The 21626-nt window shown below is 31.6% G+C and overlaps 1 protein-coding gene and 1 long non-coding RNA gene across 2 annotated transcripts; one reads left to right on the plus strand and one right to left on the minus strand.

Moving 5' to 3' along the window:
- Positions 1 to 449: 449 nt before the first annotated feature.
- Positions 450 to 4581, minus strand: LOC147077267 (uncharacterized). The gene is made up of 3 exons (XR_015069434.1): positions 4403 to 4581; positions 4109 to 4265; positions 450 to 3654 (listed from the first exon to the last, which is right to left on the minus strand). It is a non-coding gene; the product is annotated as an uncharacterized LOC147077267 (long non-coding RNA).
- Positions 4582 to 12067: 7486 nt separating this feature from the next.
- LOC147077268 (uncharacterized) lies at positions 12068 to 17424 on the plus strand. Its single transcript, XM_085941038.1, has 3 exons — positions 12068 to 12271; positions 12584 to 12859; positions 17011 to 17424. The coding sequence occupies exons 1-3, from the start codon at positions 12068 to 12070 to the stop codon at positions 17422 to 17424; spliced, it is 894 nt and encodes a 297-aa protein (XP_085797164.1).
- Positions 17425 to 21626: the final 4202 nt, after the last annotated feature.

Genomic DNA, 21626 nt, shown 5'->3' on the forward strand with positions numbered 1-21626 from the left:
GTTTCTCTATCATGGACGCGCTTGGCTTACTCGATTTGGTATACGTTCGCAACACGGGATTTGTAGAAATATCATGTTGAAATAACGACGGAGATTCGCAAACGTCATTTTCCATGGTTACATCGACCTCGCAAACGTTAGTTGCCGTGCTGGCATGTTGAAATAACGACGGAGATTCGTAAACGTTATTTTCCATGGTTACATCGAATTCGCGAACGTTAGTTGCCGTGCTGGCATTTGATTCACAGGTTACATCGGCATCTAAAGGCAACGTAGAATTTTTTAAGTTTCTATAATAGCGATCACGCTTGGTGTGTAATCTCTGCATCAACATAGATTTTTTAGATCTCTTACTTCGAATTTCTTTCCTGGCCTTTATTACAAGAGAATCTGTAAACTCCATAGTGAAAAACCCTGCCTACCTAACCTAGGAAAACCGCAAAAAATATGTACTGAACGTTGTGTTATATTGTGAACGTCTTAAAGAACCAAATACTGCCTATTCGACGCTTTTATTCTGACGGTGCTGGTAGCCCGTTATAGCACTTTATGAAGGCTCAGAGTAACTGTATACTGAGCTTTGAGTAACAGGCCACGTGCTGCAGATGCCTCATGAGAATTTCAATCTGATTAGTCTGTTTCCAAACCAACCTGATTATGACATCAGAAGAAAAAAAAATATATAAGTGAAGATATGACATTCCAATCAGTACATCTTGGCTAAGGACACACAGAATTTACTGATTGGCACATTACAGTGGCCACCGAGTCCTAGAAAAGGAATACTAAAAGTTTCACTGAAATATGAGATGAAAAAATCAAGCATATCATGCTATTCTAAATTTTTATTTGTTAACGGGCTAGAGCAGTCAGCGGAAGATACTGTCACATGAAAGATTCATGTGCGGACAGATCCATAACATGGATAATGTAAACAGAAGCTATGGATATGTGGTTTTTATAGGGGCGAAAAGATCATGTAGCATATGAACATGGAGAGACTGCACTCATTCGTTCAGGATGAAGGAAGTTTTTGAAGGAGATCAAGACCCGTTGTAGTGCCATAAATGATGATGGGCATGTAGTACCGAAACATATTCATATTTGCCGATATTATATAATATATTCCCACAAGAAATATTTTGATGCATTCTAACGTTGAATTATACCCATAATGTTATACAGCACCTGACTATTGTTTCAATGAAATTGTAGTATATTCATTGTCGTCCCTGTCTGTCCACAGCTTTGTGAATGTGAAATACTCATAAATTTTATTATCATCGATACCAGTCTGAACAAAATTATAATACTTACATATAATTTCATAATTCACATTGATGCTCGCCTTTCTGTGTACCCGAGGAAAATTCTTTATATATGAAGTTTACACGTATCATGAAATAATTGATACAATAAGCAAAATGTATAAATCAAACAGAATTGGAGTCTTACCTATGCCTTGTGGGCTAATTAGCGTCGTGTGACCATAATGTCAAATTTTCAATCAAACACTGTGCATATAAAATAAAAAATAAGAGCCCTTTAATAATTATAAAACTCATTTTTTATGTTGAATGATAATTTTTATGCATCTCCATAACAACAGTAAATGGTTGTTGGTATATACAATATGTAAAGAAGCATAATAACGATATATTTGACCTTCTTGATTTGATGATAATATTTATAGGTGGGCATTGTTTTATAAATTCTAAAAATATGGTCATTCGGTGCACTTTCATGTATCTACTAGGTATATAATTTTTGTATTTACTTTTTATACTGGTTTTCTGATACTGCACTGCATCTATTTCTCTGTTTTTTATAGTAACTATTTCTTTGTTTTTAATTTCATGTTGTGAACCTCACCATAATATGTAAAGTAAATAAATTTGAATAATCAATCGATGTCTTCCAAAACTTATAAATCCCATTTTTGTGTAAAATATAAATTTTATTGACTACACTATCATCGACGAATATCTTTGAAATATTTTTGCACCTTTTTGTCATTAACATTTAAAATCAATCCACAAATGCTGACTAAATTGTATTCACAAAAAAACATTGTTTTGGATTTGTGAGGTTTCCAAGAAAGAACGATGATAATATGAGTATATGTGTTTGAGCGTGAATCTTCAATGCAAATGTAATAATTGTGTATTTTGTTTTTTTTTTGTTACTACTTCATGTATTACTATTTTTTTTTGTCGTTTGTGTGTATTTTAAATTTATAAAGATATAATGGTGTAATTTTACTTATGCGACCATCGGATCTTATCGAACCAAATTGAATGTGTATGTACATTCAAATTGCCAGTACCCACTTATTTGAAGTCATCGCGTAAGCGAAATTACCAAAACATTGTTTTTATAGCACTGTCCCATCACTATTATAGTAAGAAATTATGTTATTATATTCTGTATGAGCATTGCCTAATGTAACATGAGAAAGAAATTCTGCAAGACTTGAAGAGCTCCAAGAATACATATTGAGTTGTTATGTCATCTAGTCAATCTATGTGAAAAGACTATGCAACGACTGATTTTTCATAAGAGAGTATTAAAGGTTGGCGAGCGATTTGCAATACACCTCCGGCTGCCTATCCTACGTTCGTCATATCAGATCCCTGACGCTTTAGACAGTGAGACTAATAGAGGTTGCGTAGCCGACAAAATGTCATTCTACCTATGGCTTCTGCTGCCCATCCCTCGTAGTAAATCATACATCTCATTGAGGAGAATATGGCAAACACTGATGATGGGTGCAAAATCATCAATTGCATAATACACCATCACCCTGATAGAGCAGACTATGTACAAGACTGTTGTACATAAGTAGAAATAGTCTCTATGAACATTATAGGCAAACGACACCTAACATCAATGGGACATGGATCACATTGTGAACTGCACTTTTTCTGGTATAGAATCTGTTCTGCAAATTGCCATCATGCCAGTTATCATCATCTTCGTCTCCCCAATCCAGAGGGGGGGGGCTACTCAAGATAGCAGATTCCATAGTCGCCAAAATTGCCAACCGCTTCTTTCAAAGATTCATGAATACTGACGCAGCACTGGCAACAACTTACCTCTGACTCTAAAATTCAGCTATTCTTCGACAACAGTGATGAAATCTCAAGAAAGTTACCCATAAGTGTGAACAGTTACTGTGAAGAACTGAATAGGTTGATAATTATCAAACATATTGGCATAATACAGACATTATAAATAATTGTAGACGTATTACGTACACAGTGCGATAGTCAGAAATAAAGGCAAATTATGTAAATTGTAATGAAGCGAATTTATCTATATATTTCATTATGAATGCATATAATATACAGAATGATTGTCTATTAAAATATAAGCAATGACGAATGTAACATAAAATTATGTCCTGATATAAATTGTTTTATAATAAATAAAAAACATTGTACACCAAGATTCTTTTTCTTTCAAGCCTTCCTATCATTATCAGTCATGGTAAATAGGTACTTATAGTCTCCACTGTGGATTACTGTTGAATTCCTATCTAAAATCGTGGTACGATTCGATTCCGGCAACTGCAAAAAACACCTTATTATTTTCCTTTGTCCTGAATGGCTTTGTATTCCGCATTCATTCCGCAGCATCATGAATGGTATCCACCTATAAATGATACATAATTTTAAATTGTAATAAATAATCATAAAATATATTATTATAATTAAGTATATGTACCTATGAGTAATATATTTGTAACAAAGCTTCATTGTCAATTAATTTATCTCATACATAATACCAAATAAATAATAATAGAACTGCGACATTATACTATTCTTTTTTTGGCCATGTCCGATTTTAATAAGATCACATACGTCTACATAGAATGGACATTTGTATTAAGAGATTTTTTGTTGTCACGAGAAAATGGAAGTTAACCACTTGCTCAATCTAATAGGTCCATATTCTGACTCCAATAATTAAAAACAATACGCATGGGTATTTGCCAGACCCAGAATTTGAACCTGGGACCCACAATATTATATGCCGCTCGGCCATTGTGAGCATAATAGTGATTTACTGTGCAATATATAAATAAATTCAACGATTCTGAACATACCTGAAGTAGGAGGTATCTGATCTTATGATACCATGTCTAATGTTTCATCGGTGACAAGAGTTTGGTTTGTATGATAAATTTGAATCAATAAAGGGTTCATCGATTTCAATTCCATTATTCCATTCGAATGGGCATAACTCACTTAGCTGCTCGTTGCCTGGAAATATTAATACACGATTAACATGCTACCTACCTTAAAAAATTAAACGTATTTTGGTAACTCACAAACAAACGTAAAAATTTGATTCATAACATTTTGAACACAATAATATTAATAATATGAATTAATCTTACCTGAAAATAAATTCAAGATTTTGTTGGTTTTAATATTTCTGAAAATATGTACAACATGGATAATAGTTATGATAGTAGAACAATATTAAGTCAAACTTTGAAATTAAGTGAAACACGAAATATTTTAGGTTATGTATAGAGTATTATCATGCCGATACCAAATGTCATGCAAATACCATAGACAATATACATAACAAAATATTATTATCACCAGCTTGATAAGTCAATCAAATATTAAATTTAAATATTATTCCATAATATTGTATAATTTTAGGATATTGTAAAATAATATATTCATTAGAATGACTATAAAATCCAGAATCTGGACTATTCAGCTACATTCATATAATTATTATTACTAGGTCGATTGTCACAATTTTTATAAAAATATGAAGACAGTTCGATTGAAATAAAATTCAATACGTTATATAAATGTATAAAACCATTGTTTAAATAACAACTGTAATTATAGCACCGGTTTTTCAATTTTTTCATCAATTTTTAATACTGAGACATCTAGTTAAGATGACTCGAAGGTTCTTTGAATTGGAATGATATTCCAATATGATTTTTCGTATATGCTTTGCAAATCGTGTAATAGATGTCTCTATGAAATCACAATTTTTGATGACATCCCCCTTAAAGAAGCTACTTACTTCAATATTTACCTCATAATAGTGTTATTACAATATTCAGTAGGTACCTACGAGAATGTGAACGGAACTTCCGATGTATTTAACAAACCTAATATTACTAAAATGTATATGTTTCTGTATAACAAAACACAATATATACTTAGTTAGATTTTCAACATTACGTTCCGACATTTAATCTGTTTACCATCTGTCAAAATTAGCGCCTCAACCATCGAAGCTAATGAAGCTCAAAAGCCTCCGCCACTTTAAGACGCGGTTGTCAAAATCTAATTAGAAATTAAATTTCTCATACATTCTAATCACTTTCTCATACAATGACTTCGATACTGCTTCGTTTAAAAACTACCCTTCTAGGTGGTCATAGTCCAGAAACTTTGCATTCTTTATGTTGGTTGATTTTTTATATTGTTAGTGTACCTAGGTAAATGCTTTGATTGATTTATGTTTGTATTTTATTTCCTTCTTAATCCGCGACATGGATTGTATGATAGCACCTGATATCGTTGAGAAACAATCTGCACAGTCGTTTGGTGAAATCGATGTGCATGAAATGGACATCAAAAAGGAAATAGCGCTTGCGTCTGCGAAAGATGTCCGTCTGAGATTGAACAGAGCTTCATTTTTCGTTAGAAATTTTGTTTGCAACGTGTGTTGTAATTTTTTTTCATCCTCGCACGTTTTGAAGTACCATAAACGTATGCACGATGCGTCGCTGACTTTCGATGAAGTGGCTTTTCCATGCGCACAAGCCGTCGACCAAAGCAGTCACTTGTATGAAAAGTTTGATTCGTCGACGTTTGACAGTAATTCACAGGTAACTCTTATAATATACATGCTCATTTAATTATTGTTGCTAGGTATATACTATAATGTATTGTATATTGTCATCTTCTGATATGTATGTGTATAATATATTAATATACTTATATATTTTTATTTGTAATAGACAATACAGATATCATCCTGCGATGAAGGGTGTACATAGGCTGTTAATATCCAACATAAATATAGTACACTCAAAACTGCTTCATTCGTATATACGTATTTGTTTTCATTGAACTATGACTAAAATAATTTACTGATTTTAGTTTTTAAAATTTAACAAAAACCTTCCGAAACCAGACAATTATATCGACTACCTCATTGAATAACACACCAACTCAAAATAGTGTGTTTTATGTTTTTTGAGCTATTGTTCCATAGAAAAAAATAGCACACCTGCCAATTTTTTTTTGGATTTTTTTCTCGAAAAATACCCAAAATACTGTTTAAAATATAACTCGTAAGTAGAGTTATGATTTTATAACATTTTTATAATGTATCTTAACTTACATGGAATAATAATCCACCTATAGTTGGTATCACAAGTTATTGTTATTATTTTTTATGTGACACTGAATATGACACTATGCCGAGTTGGTATGTTATTACTCGGAAAAAAATATACGTGCTCCCTACACAAATCATTTCAGTGTATCATTTTAATAAGACTTCACCATGGAATATGACACTAATTGAACTTTCATCTTCAATTCTCGCCTTTAACAGCATAGAACAATACTCTTTTGAAAAATCATTATCCTTTGTATTGGATCCGCACCTACTTTCATTACTCTGGCGGGCAGTTGACAATAATAATAACATCAACCGCCATTTTAAAATTTATATCTGATTGCGCTTTTGTGACAGTATTATATTATAATAGTTGTCGTATTTTTGTTATTGTGAACAAGTAACTAATTTTAGTAACCTAATATAATATGTCTCCAAATAGATCTCGGCGAATATTACAATTAGCTCAAGAGGCTAATAAAATAAAGGATGGAAACAATAAAGGTAAATAGCTTTAATAATCTCCTAAGACAACACATTTTTTATAGGTTATAATTAAGTGATTCAACCGTAAATATTCTGTCGGTACCATTTGGCACCTACAGGATTTTCAATGTTTATTTATAATATTCTGTGTCTCATTAGTCATTCATTATATTACCTATATAATCTATAACGTCTTCCTATCATTAGTAAGCATCGTATAAATGCATATTTGCACCATTAGTTTCTAATTTACAACCTACATTAATTATTATTCTACTTGTATCGATCCCATGACGACTTTTGATAAGTAGGTAATACTTGCCTATTTTTGCAGTATTTATGGATAATACTTTTTACTATACTTTTATGATAAATATGGTAGTCAAAAATGTCGAAAAGAATTTTATTACAAAAAAAACGATACCTAATGATAAAGATTTTTTAACTTCCGTGTGTATAAAAACTTGAAAAAGGAATGACATTTAGATAACATTAATACTGCTATCATAGCTAAGAATACCTTTAAAATATAGCTCTTATAATAGTATCTAAGAATATTGTTTTTCGTTTACAGAAAGCAGAAGACGCGATGATATACTATGTAATTTTACAAGCATCGATGAGAATTGCATAGTCCACGGTGATAACCATGGTGATTTTACCCCATCTGAAGACTCCGAATACATGCCAAATTTCAATAGTGATCCTGTATTGTCGAGTCTCAGCTATTCTTCCAGTGTGCCAGATATGGCACACACATTTGGAGGAGATTTAGGAATAATAGATGATTTGATTGAAGAAATTACTAAATCTCCAGCAGATCTTCCTCAGTATGAAATATATGGCTCTACTCCAGAGCATAATAACATTATACTTCTGAGTACTTTGCCACCAGCTTTAGACACAAATGCACTTGAAGATATCAGATCACCAGATATGACGTTGTCCTTACCAAGTACTTCTGAACAAAGTATTTCCACTATGGACACCCCTGAATCGAGAAAAAGAAGGAGAACTGTAAATCAAGGCTTGTGGAAAAGGAATAAAGCCAAAAAACTATTCAATTCGGGTGAAGAATATTTGAATCAAAAAACTGGAGTATTGATTCCTAAAAAAACCATGGGAGCACCGTGTAAAAATTCTTGCCGATTCAAATGTGCCTCAAAAATAAGTGAATCCGAACGTCAAGTTAGTTTTGATTCATTTTGGATTTTCGGAAATCATGAGAGACAATGGGATTACATCTTACGATTTGTCAAGTCAGTGCAAAAGAAAACCCAAAAACTACCAGCTTCTTCAACACGTTCAAAAGCACTTATTTATAATTTGTCCTGCAATAACGACATAATAAAAGTGTGTAAAACTATGTTTTTACAAACGCTTTCAATTTCAAATATGTGGGTGGTGAATGCTTTTAAAAAAAATGAAGAGTCAGAATTGCTATTAGATAATCGAGGCAGGCACAACAACCGTCCTCATGCACTCAATGAAGCAACAAAAAATAGTGTAATTGAACATATTAATATGTTTCCTAAAAAAGAATCACACTATGTTAGTTGATTGTGTGGGATCAGAAAAAAATTCACAAGAAGGAGAGTAAATTATTTTAATTGTATTTTACTATCTTACAAATTCTATAACCTTGAATGAGTGAGTATCCGAGGTAATAATGTATAGCTTCGTTTTTAGTTTTTCAAAAAAAAAATTAGTCACTTAGTACACTTTGATTATTAATATATCATTGTAGAATTATTAAACTTCATAATAAAATAATTAGTTATTGGAATCACTAACCAAGGATTAAACTTCTGTCAAGTTTTAAAACTTTAGCCTAATATTTTTTCATCAATAATAAGAGTTAGGTTAGGTACTAGCGTTATCATTGTAATGTGTATCATAGCAATGGATATGTATTAGATATAAGTCATATACCTAAGTAATATTTTACATAATTTTGATCTAATTTTAAGAATAGGCACAGTTGTTTGTTAGTTGATAGTTTTCCCTCACTTATTATAAAATAAGATTTTTTTACATTACGTTTATAATAATTATCCATGTACCTACATAATACTTGACAATGCTGTAAGGGAAGCATAATTTACGTAAATAAGTTGGTAACTAACTATCTTATCTTTTTTTTAATACTTACTATTATTATGTTGAGTGAAATATTCATTTAGTACCTTTTGCAATTATCCTACTATAATATTATGTTCTGTAATATAAATATCTGAAACTACTTGAATGGTTAAAATACAGTTTATTGCGATTAAATATTGTTTAATTAAAAAATCCCCTCATATTCCATCATAGTATATAAAGATATTTTTGGTTTAAGAAATATCATCGAGAAAAAAAACACTAAGAATACGTAGTGTGTCATTCCTCGTAAAATTTTTAAGAAAAATCTCTCTAAGTCGAGATATTTAAGATTATCGTTCAGAATTAGCATGGAAAAAAATACCAACTCAAGTTACGTAGTACTTTTTTTCATGAAAAAAATAATAATTACGTGAAAAAACACACCAAGTATAGATATTCATACACCCTATAAAAATATAAACGGGAAAAATCACACCAAATCTAGATGTAATATTTTAGTAATCAAACATAACGTGGAAAAACACATTTAGAGGGTTATTTCCTAAATTAATGTCATGCGAAAGTTGATTGTCTGCTTAAATGATTTGCTATTATTCGACATAAATTATAATTTAAATAATATTTGCATACAATAAACAGCTTTTGCTACACATTTTTTTGAATGGTTTTTTTGCTCTCCTGAAAAGTTGATAATTTAGAGTTAGTGTGTTATTCCATGAGGTAGTCGATATGTTTTTAAATCATACAGAATTTTGTATAATTATTTATAGATGGAAGAATATTTTTTATTTATTTTGGTTTGGTATAGGCTAGGCTTAATGCATTTTAAAAAACTAACCCAGCCATCTGTAATGTGTACTCTTAATTGAACTAAAACAAACAAGTATGAACGCAAGAGTGCACAATTTTTTCGGATTGCCCTTAACATTGAATGTCGTTCGGTGATTATACATTCACCTGCCAAATTTAATTATACAATGGTGGCCACTAATAGAAGAAAAAGTTCTGCGAGACCCTTTCAGGCTGATCGTAATGATAATACTGTTACATATTATGAATAATATTGTTATTTTCAGAAGTGTGAAAACGGTCTGATGAATATTATATATGAGAATAATGATGAGGGAGTCATTATCAAAGAAGAATTTGTAGAGAATGCAATCCACCAAATTAATGCTGAATTAACTCAACCTGGCTCCTCTAATCAACAATACAAGCCATTAGTCCAGGTATGTTTAATTACATAGTTGTTTTTTTAAGTCCGATGAAACTTTGAATTGTAAAAAAAATTTAAATATTTTTTTTTCGATTAATCGATACCTTCATGGCATTAATATTTAAAAATGATTTCAGGCGTGTGGCCACCACAGTTATTCTCGTATAAGTAAATTATGGTTGTCCAATTTAGACTACTTTTATTAGAGTACTGATGGCCGTATAGTACTGGAAATTGGCTAGGCAAAAGTTAGCTTCTAAAGCATTAAATGCTGCTGATTTATAAGCATATACCAGTGACTTCACAAAGCTTCACATGTAATAATCCAGAGATATCAAATCGCACAACCTTTTATGCCAATTGACAGGTGCATTTCTCAAAATCTTAATTTAAATAAGGCGATGGTTGCGATTGCTGGATGGCACATCCTGTTGAAAAGAAATCACTGTTCTTTCAAATAAATCCATAATATTTAAATCCAAATATAAATCATGGTTTGAAAAGGATTTCCATCGACCTTAACGTGAGCTTTGGCCCCATTTTTGAAGAATTGTGCGTCGATGCCACCAGCGTGTAAACCGCATGAAACGGTAAATATTTGTAGATGTAATGAACTCTAGGGAGTCTTCTGGATGAGTCTTTTTCCGTGTGGGCAATTTTCCTCATTAACAAACCCGTTAAGCAAAAATGAGTCAAATCGCTTTCGCAATTTTGCGAAAAAATGCAATTGTAAGTTGCGTAATTCTACTACAGCTTTTCTGAGTAAATTTGAATAAATTATAAGCGTTCTTCAAGCGCGGTCCTATTCATGAAGATTTGCCAGACTATAAATATACTAATCATTAGGTATGCTTACATACTGTGGCTTAAAGTTTAGAATATAGCTTTATTTAGCTACATATTTTTTTCCGACTTACACGCGGCGTAAATGAAAACTGCCATTCTTCGTGGGATTCATTTGTGTGTCAGTTAATTATCTTAAGAATCGAGGGCATACATTTTTTGTTCTCCCAGGGTGCACAACTAACCTACCATTGGTAATGGCAATTGGGATAGCAATAAGTTTGTACAACCAAATCACTTCAGATATTGACATATTTCACCTGCGTCAGGATGAGTATAAGTGGGCATTGTTTTATAAATTCTTAAAATAGGGTCTGCTTAGCTCACTCAGTGATTCCTTGTTATATAAATTTCTTACTGTCCACTAATTCTACTGTTTATTGCTGATCTTTTCCTTTTTTATAAATATATAATTATATAATACTCTTTTTTAATCATTATTTTCTTCTAAAAGTCATGTTGTGAACGTCTTATATTAATAAAAGAAAAACACTTTACAAACGACATAGTATCACTGTTATATTAGGGAACACTGGAACATAAGTATATTTTTTACATAGTAATGCTTTGAATATACTAATATTCCTATTCTTTTTGTAGATTTCTACCCAAACATGTTTTGCAGTACGTAAGAGTAAACCATTGGATATCGTTAATAAAGATACGGTGGATAATGACCCGAGTAACAACAAAATAGCACACGCAATCAATAAAAACAGAAAAATGATGATGCAGCATTCGGAAATAACCATCGATGAACAGAACATCAAAGATGAATTTCAGAAATTATACTTGCCAAAGGTGGTTCGAATTAAGTTGAGAAGAGTTACATATTTTCCACGTAACTTTATTTGTAATAATTGTTGTGGAGTGTTTGAAACTGCAAAACATCTAAATCATCACTACGTTTCATGCACGAAGTCTCAGCATCTTAATTCGTACATTACACATACTGGTGAAAAACGACATCAATGCGATGTGTGTTTTAAAAAAATTCAGCAAATTGGTAATTTAAAAACACATAAAATGACACATACAAGTGAAAACCCACATCAATGTGATGTGTGTTCTAAAAAGTTTGTTAAGAATAGTAATCTCAAAATTCATAACAAGACACATACCGGTGAAAAACCACATCAATGCGATGTATGTTCTAAAAAATTCATCACTAATAGTGGACTCAAATTTCATAAAATGACACATACCGGTGAAAAACCACATCAATGCAATGTGTGTTCTAAAAAGTTCACCACTTATAGTGTACTCAAATTACATCAAATGACGCATACGGGTGAAAAACCACATCAATGCGATGTGTGTTTTAAAAAATTTCTGCATATTGGTCATTTAAAAACACATAAAATGAGACATACTGGTGAAAAACGACAGCAATGCGATGTGTGTTTTAAAAAATTTCTTCAAATTGGTCATTTAAAAATACATAAAATGACACATACTGGTGAAAAACCACATCAATGCGATGTGTGTTTTAAAAAGTTCATCAAAAATAGTGATCTCAAATCTCATAAAATGATACATACTAGTGAAAAACCACATCAATGCGATGTGTGTTCTAAAAAGTTCATCAAAAATAGTGATCTCAAATCTCATAAAATGATACATACTAGTGAAAAACCACATCAATGCGATGTGTGTTCTAAAAAGTTCATCAGAAATAATCATCTAAAAATACATAAAATGACACATACTGGTGAAAAACCACATCAATGCGATGTGTGTTCTAAAATTTTCATCGCAAATAGTCATCTAAAAATACATAAAATGACACATACTGGTGAAAAACCACATCAATGCGATGTGTGTTTTAAAAAATTTCTGCAAATGGGTAATTTTAAAAGACATCAATTGACACATACTGTTAAAAAATTGCATCAGTGATATGTATGTTTTAAAAAGTTCATCGCAAATAGTGCACTCTTAAGAGATAAAATGACACATACTGGTGTAAAACCACATCTATGCGATTTGTTTTCAAAAATTCACACGAAGTTGTGATCTTAAAAATCATAAAATTCCACGTACTGGTTGAAAACGACAGCAATGCGACGGTGTTTCTTAAACATAATTAATATCTTAAAATACATAAAAAATGACCCAGATCGATGAAAAACCACTCAATGCTATGTGAGTTTTCTGCATTTTTTTTTTATTTTTTTCGACCATGTCCAATCCTGATAGGATCATATGGGCCTCCACAGAGTGAAGGTTTGTGTTGACAGATTTCGTTTTTTACGAAAAATGGATGTCAGCCACTTGCCTGGCCATTAGACTGGTGTAAAACCACGAACATCTTTCACTTGCAGAAATCGACAATAAAGTTAAAATTAAACTCACTGACTTGTTAAAACCCATTACCCCCTCCCCCCTCACCTTCTCCGAATATTTTTTTTGCGACACCACAGTTTGGTCAACAATTATCGATGTGCATTTATACATTTAATAGAATAGCAAAAACCAGATAGATTTAAATAGAGATAAACAACCTTCGCTTTCCATTGCCTTGTATTGTTTTACGAGCGTAATGGTACTCTTAAAAATTGTCAAGTTGTGTTTTTAAATATTTATATTTCTATTAAACATTTGAACAAATCTTAGAAAAATATCAAAACACATTGACAGGGCGTGAAATTATATTATTATCTTTCCTAGTTTCCAAGAGAATAGTTATCGACCTACTATAAAATCCGACAAGAAGAAATTGACGATTACAGAAAGTCACTCTCGTTGAAAATAGGAGACTTCTCAGTGATGTACCTGTCATGGCGGCAACGCGCGCACGGCATGCGAGTTTAAATAATGTATCGACTCTCTTTTTAGATAATTACGTCTTCTTTTTTTCCTTTTGCAATAAACCAAGAGTTTCCTAATAATAATTATTACATCACTCCTGATCGTTTTAGACATAGTTTTCATGACACTACGGGAGTGTTAAATGAAATGATTAATTTGGGGGTGCTCCTCATTTGATAGGTCCATTTATCTGGATCACCCAATGTTAAACATATTGATACACAATATAATATGTACATGCCAGACCCAGGATTTGAACCTAGAACCCACAACGCTATAAGCCGTTGCTTAAGACATGCGGCCATCGTGGGATTAGTTAATTCATAGCTTTATTACGCGATCTGACAATATTAGCGAGTGGTACAAGACTAATCAATGAGCTCCCCAAATAGTAGATATTTTCGGTGACGTGATATGTTTTTTGTTTTTAAAATTTTATTTCTCTGGATAAAATTGTACTTAGGGTCTAAGTAAGTATGTTTTTATTATTTTTTTTTTATATAGGTAGGTACCTATTCTCTTCTTCTCTCTTGTGAGGGTACCTAATATTTGTGATATTAGAAATCTCATGTTGTGTACGTCTTGAATTTAGATTTGTTATCTCCACAATGTCTTGTTTTTTTATATAAATACAAATGTTCATAAAATATTATAATTAAATATAAGTTCCTACCTACGTCCCTATTTATAATGATTTACAATTAAGAATTTAAACAATGTCTCACATTTATAAAATAATTAGCCTGTATAAGAAATATAACCTTAATACCAGTTAAATAGTGTGTTTAATTACTGCCTTTATTAAAATTATCACATCGTCCCCTTATTAACACAAAAACCTACAACAAAAAGTCGTTTTTTTCAGGAGAGGCAAAACAAACTTTTTTTTGTTTTAACAAGGGTTTTTAGCAAAACTGCGATTAACCTGTAATCATTTCTCTGTTAAACACTGGTTAAAATCTGGTTATAAAAAGTAAGTCGTACTACTTACGTTTTCGTGTTGCAAACAAATTTTTAGTCATCAAAAAATGATATTCAATTGATGATCAAAAATTGACCTGTTCGAAATAATTTTATTATAATACATATGGAATTTTGGTTCATACAGATTAATGAAAACTTTATTTAGATGGAAAAACATTCATTTTAATTTACAGCGAAACAATTCAATACAATCACAATATTATGTTAACATTACATATATGGAAGAAATCATAAAAAGGTACAATCATCATTTCAGGTTGATGATAAATAATGGTACATGCAATTTATTTAATAATAAATTTAATACAAATAATCACATAAGAGAAAATAATAAATTGAATCATAAAAATAAAATGTTGGTATAGTGTACGAAGGCGCGTCCTGCCTATTAGAGTGGGTTTGGGCTTTTGTAAGATACAAACACTCAATAATATTATATTAAGATATAATATCATTTTCAATCCGATTCATTATCATGAATATCACCACCGATAGTTAAATGATTGTAAAACTGGTGGTATTGCTTTTAGGCACCATTAAATCTAGATTTTTTCTTTGGCTATTGGTTGTGGTTTATTATAATATGCCTGGATAAAATTTAATTGAATTATTAGGTTCTGTATTGTACTGAGGCGCCGCTGTATCGGTATACTGCGAAATTCCTCAGATTTACCATAATTGAAGTATATATTATTAGGTTTATCTTTTCTATATTGGAACCAAGAAATTTTCAACCAGTTTACCTGGTCTCCATTCGAGTCAATCTTTTTGTTTTTAATATTTTTTTTGGCAAAAGATTTGAAGTCAATGAAGTCCGTTGTGTCAAGTTCATTGTTAGCGTACTTTCCACCTTTTGATGACATCCGAACAACTGCGAACCAACCAGATGGGTCAAAGATATCGATATTCTTTGACGTTTTCTCAATTTGCGCGTGCACTGAATCACACTCCATTTGGGAGTGTCCGGGTTCAAAAAAGCAATGAACAATCTTTGGTATATTGAGATTTTTATTTGCCATGAAAAACATTGCAGATACGTGGACATTGCGGTTCCGCCCACCGCACGTGTCCGAAAAAGTCTTTCCCGTTAGCTTTACTTTTTAAATAATCATATAGACATGTGGCAGCTTCTTGGCCCTAGACTCACGCTTGGTTATGCCCTTATGCCACATGGTATTTAAAGCCGTCTCAGTGGCTTTATTGTATAGCGTTAAATTATATACCTACGGCTAAACGTCGTTTATAAAATATGGCTTTAGCATTTTTGTACTGACCTTACCGCTTCCATATCAAATTCGGCAAAATTAATCTCTTCCAGTATAGCTCGATCTTTATATAGGTTTTATAACTCTCAAACTTTTACTTTTCTGTCGATGTGTGAATAATAAATTATTGTAGTCTTCTAATAAAATTGCCTTTTCAGCTTTAGAGGCTTTATCAAACTTATAGCATATAAGTCTTTCTTTGGTATGTGGAATTCTAATGTAAATTGACTATTAAAAACTTGCCTATAATAAGATACTTTTTCAGGCAACAGACTCTTCTCTAGGCGATTCTCCTTATACATTTCAAACATGTTGACGACGTTGAGATCGTTGGGCAGGTATTCGAAGTTGATTTTTTTACGACAGTAATGCTGTTATGTGCCATTCAAATTTGTACCGTTAGTGAGTCAGCCAGTGGGTTCGACCGGCTCAAACATGTTACATCATGTTAGTTTCTTAAGTTTTTTTTGCATCATATTTATTGTTTCCTTCCTAGTAATATTCCAGAATAAAAAAACACTCTACAGTTGGACGTCTCACAAGAAACACGCATTGTGTACCTAGTAATATTCAACCTTATATTAGTATACCAGAAAAAATATGTTATGTGATTTTGTGTTATAAATCGGAAATAAAGGAAAACGTTAAATATAATTAATAATTCCAACCCATAACATAAAATTGGTGTCAGGAAGTGTGGATAAAGCTAAATAACGCGAAATAAATTAACGGTGAATTCAAATTCTTTAAAAATAGCAAGAATCCTAAAAATAAAACACATAATAATATTACGTATAAACTAATTGTTTTTTTTAAGTACATCGTTGTGAAAAACGAACGGAAATTAAAAATCTATTTAATAATATAAAGTTGTATATTCTCCTAAATCTTCAAAATCATTAAATCAAGAATCTTCTATATCTTCAAATCTTCAATTCTTCGAACTCCAATCTCGAATTCTTCAAGCTCCAACTCCAATTCTACAAACTCAAATCTTCAATTCTTCGAACTCCAACTCTTATTCTACAAACTCAAATCTTCAATTCTTCGAACTCCAATCTCGAATTCTTCAAGCTCCAACTCCAATTCTACAAACTCAAATCTTCAATTCTTCGAAATCCAACTCCAATTCTACAAGCTCCAACTTCAATTTCTACAAGCTCCAACTTCATAATCTTCAAGCTACAGCTTCATATTCTTCAAGCGTCCATCAGATCTTCAAGTCTCCAAGTCTTCAAGTCTCCAAGTCTTCAAATCTCCAATATCTTCAAGACATCATCTCCGAGTGTCAAGTGCTTAGTGTCTATAACAGTGACAGTGTAAAGTGTAGGTATTTATTCTCCACAACAGAACGGTAAATTAATTATTCTTCATATATATGAAAATTATCAATCACTACAATAATACAATGTCGTCACTAAGTTTAGATACCTTGATGAAATTTATTTCAACTTTCGATGGAGAAAAGAAAAACCTTTATCCATTTCTTAATGACTGTGATACAGCTTTTGAGATATGTCCGAATGAATTGAAACCCGTCCTGTTAAAATACATGATTCACTGCGTAGTAGGTAATGCCAAATATACAATTTCAAATTATAAATTTGAATCTTATGAAAATTTCAAATCTTTTCTAAATACTACTTACGGTGAAAATAAACATACATCACAATTAGAATTAGAACTCAGAAATTGCAAACAGGATTATAAAGAACCTATTATCAAATTTATTCAGCGTGTAGAGAATTGCAGAAATAACCTCATCAATGCAATTAGACTTATACATAAGGATGACGACGAATTAAAAGGTCGCATTAAACAAATTGAGGATAGCGCTCTAAATACCTTCATGCTAGGAATCCATCCTCAAACGTCTATGGTAGTTCGATTGTCTAAGCCAACAACATTAACAGAAGCAGCAAATGTGGCTATAGACGAGGATAAGATTTTAAACGATTTCAAAGGTATGCACATAAACTCTAAAAATAATTATCATACTCAGTCGCATCATTTCAATTACAATAATCAAAACATAAATCAGTTCAGAACTTCAGTAAATAAAGTGTGCAGATATTGCAAAAAATCAGGACACTTAATCGAAGAGTGCAGAAAACGACAGTACAATAATCGTTTTAAAAATAATTCAAATCCTTCTCAGCTTCAAACTAATCAAACAAATCAAAATGTTTCTTTCCATCAATCTCCGCAAAATTCTCAAAATTCGCAATATTCACAAAATTCTCAAAATTATCAACTCCCAGCACTCCAGGAGACCTGCCTCCTCCCGGTACGTGCGAAGCATTCAGGCAGAATATTTTCATTAGAACCAAATACATCGTATGTTGAATTTCCATATACTTACAGAAAAAAAAAATCTAAAATTATTGATTGATACAGGTGCCGACATTTCATTAGTAAAAATAAGTTCCCTAGATGGAAGCGAACTTGTTAATGAAACTGAACTCGTCACGCTCAAAGGTATCGATAACTCTCCGAATCCAGTAAAAACTATCGGAACAGTTAATTTGACATTTCCTTTAAAATAGAAAGCAACTTCATCATACTATTCACGTCATTTCAAACCATGTCACTAATATTCCTTTAGACGGATTACTAGGTCATGACTTTTTCGTCAATAATAATGCAAAGATTGACTACGAAACAAATACATTCCATATTCACGATGAAATTATTCCTATATTCAATAAAATCAATCCTTTTTATACTTTAAAGCCTAGATCTAAAACCCTTATAGAATTAGTTGTTCAAAATCCTGAAATTAACGAAGGTGTAATACCAAATATCCGAATACTTCCAGACGTATACTTATCACGTACTCTTGCAAAGGTACTTCCAGGAAATAAAGTATATGCCACAATCGTCAACAACAGTATTAAGTCAGTCAATATCTTATCAAATAAAATAACTCTGGAACCATTTAACGAACACGAAAGTTTCGTTGATTTTACAAACTCTAATACTAACGCTTTGTCTCAAATTGACAATCAAAGTACTGTTCTCATAAATAATTCTTCAGCGTGTAATCCTTCGTATTCATACAATGACTTCATCGAGAAACAAAATGTGACGCTAAAAAACAAACGTGGTCATCTCCATCACATGTGAAACTGAGTAAATCAACTTTTTTGTTTTTGTGGTTAATTTGAACCCGTGAGTTAATAATTTCCTAATTTATGATTATATTTTATTTAAAGAATACGATTTAAACAATGCTCAATAATCGCAGATCCTAAATAAACAAGATATTTACGATTTTATGTTGGAGATGGCTATGTTTGTTTTGTATCATCTGGATTTGACATAAATACTATTGGAGATAGACAGTTTTGTTTTGTATTCGATCGGTTTGTTTTGTATTCTTACAAACAGGGTTGTGTTAAAATGGGTGCCGGACGAAATCCCGAATGTCAAAATCCCGAATGGCCGAAATCCCAAATGGCCGGAATCCCGAAGGCCGAAATCCCGAAAAATAAAAATATATAAACAGTATTAATTTTCAACCAGCGGTTCCCCAATAGGCGGCGCTTTTTCTCGATTGTATAATTAATCTAGATAATTAAAATAGTAGTATTAAAAACTATTATTAATTATGGAATGAAGCAACAAAATAATTTTCAACCAGCGGCACCCCAAAAGGGGGCGCTTTTTCTCGATTGTATAATTTAACTAGATAATTAAAATAGTAGTATTAAAAACTATTATTAATTATAGAATGAAGCAAAAAAATAATTTTCAACCAGCGGTACCCTAATAGGCGGCGCTTTATCTAGAGTGTGTAATTTAACAAGATAATTAAAATAGTTATAATAAAAACTATTAATATTTATGGAATCAAGCAACAAAATAATTTTCAACCAGTGGCACCCCAAAAGGCGGCGCTTTTTCTCGATTGTATAATTTAACTAGATAATGAAAATAGTAGTATTAAAAACTATTGTTAATTATAGAATGAAGCAAAAAATTTTTTTTAACCAGTAGTACCCCAATAAGCGGCGCTTTTTCTAGAGTGTGTAATTTAACAAGATAATTAAAATAGTTATATAAAAACTATTATTAATTATGGAATGAAGCAAAAAAATAATTTTCAACCAGCGGTACCCCAATAGGCGGCTCTTTTTCTAGAGTGTGTAATTTAACAAGATAATTAAAATAGTTATATAAAAAACTATTATTAATTATGGAATGAAGCAAGAAAATAATTTTCATTCCATAATTAATAATAGTTTTTATATAACTATTTTAATTATTTAGTTAAATTATACAATCGAGAAAAAGCGCCGCCTTTTGGGGTGCCGCTGGTTGAAAATTATTTTCTGGCTTCATTCCATAATTAATAAAAGTTTTTATATAACCATTTTAATTATCTTGTTAAATTATGCAATCGAGGAAAAGCGCCGCGTATTGGGGTGCCGCTGGTTGAAAATTATTTTGTTGCTTCATTCCATAATAAATAATAGTTTTTAAATAACTATTTTAATTATCTTGTTAAATTACTTACTCAAGAAAATGCGCCGCCTATTGGGGTACCGCTGGTTGAAAATTATTTTGTTGCATCATTCCATAATTAATAATAGTTTTTTATATAACTATTCTAATTATCTTGTTAAATTACACACTCTAGAAAAAGCGCCGCCTATTGGGGTACCGCTGGTTGAAAATTATTTTATTGCATCATTCCATAATCAATAATAGTTTTTTATATAACTATTCCAATTATCTTGTTAAATTACACACTCTAGAAAAAGCGCCGCCTATTGGGGTGCCGCTGGTTGAAAACTATTACTGTTTATATTTTTTTATTTTTCGGGATTTCGGCCTTTGGGCTTCCAGCCATTCGGGATTTCGGCTTTCGGGATTTCGGCATTCGGGATTTCGGCCCTTCGGGATTTCGACCGGCACCCGAAAAAAACAACATTATAAATGTATAACTTATTTCATATTTACAACTAACACTTCATAATTTGAAAATTATAATTGGGTTTATGAATTTATTTTGAGTTTTATGATATTAGAATTAAAGGTAACTAAACAAACATAACAATATTTTTGAATAAAAATATATAAAAAAAATAAAGATGACTGAACCAGTTTACACGATATTATGCAGCTTTAAAACTGAACATAAAATATGAACAGCCAAGGCACAGCCCTGAGGTTCTAAAATGCTAACTGTCGTAAAACGTTTGAAAATCAAAATTTACTTACCGTTTTTCAGTCTTCTTTGAACGTTTAATGGTATAATTTGATCTGGTTAACTTTCGTGCATTATCTGGAGACACTATTTCAAACTTTATTTGGATTATTTTCCATTCTTTGACAATTATTTCGCTTAAAAACTTGAAGAGCACATCGTATACACAGAGAAAACTTTTTGCTGATGGGAGTCATCTTGATAAAATGCCACGACATGATTGGCCATTTTGAAAAAGTGCTACGTCGTTATTGGCCAAGACGAATGTGACCACGTTTGATATAAAAAATCAATGGATTTGACTGGATATGAT

This window comes from Rhyacophila brunnea, unplaced genomic scaffold (assembly GCF_057557595.1).
Source record: "Rhyacophila brunnea isolate RB1 unplaced genomic scaffold, BYU_Rbru_1.0 scaffold_13, whole genome shotgun sequence".
Classification (NCBI taxonomy): domain Eukaryota; kingdom Metazoa; phylum Arthropoda; class Insecta; order Trichoptera; family Rhyacophilidae; genus Rhyacophila; species Rhyacophila brunnea.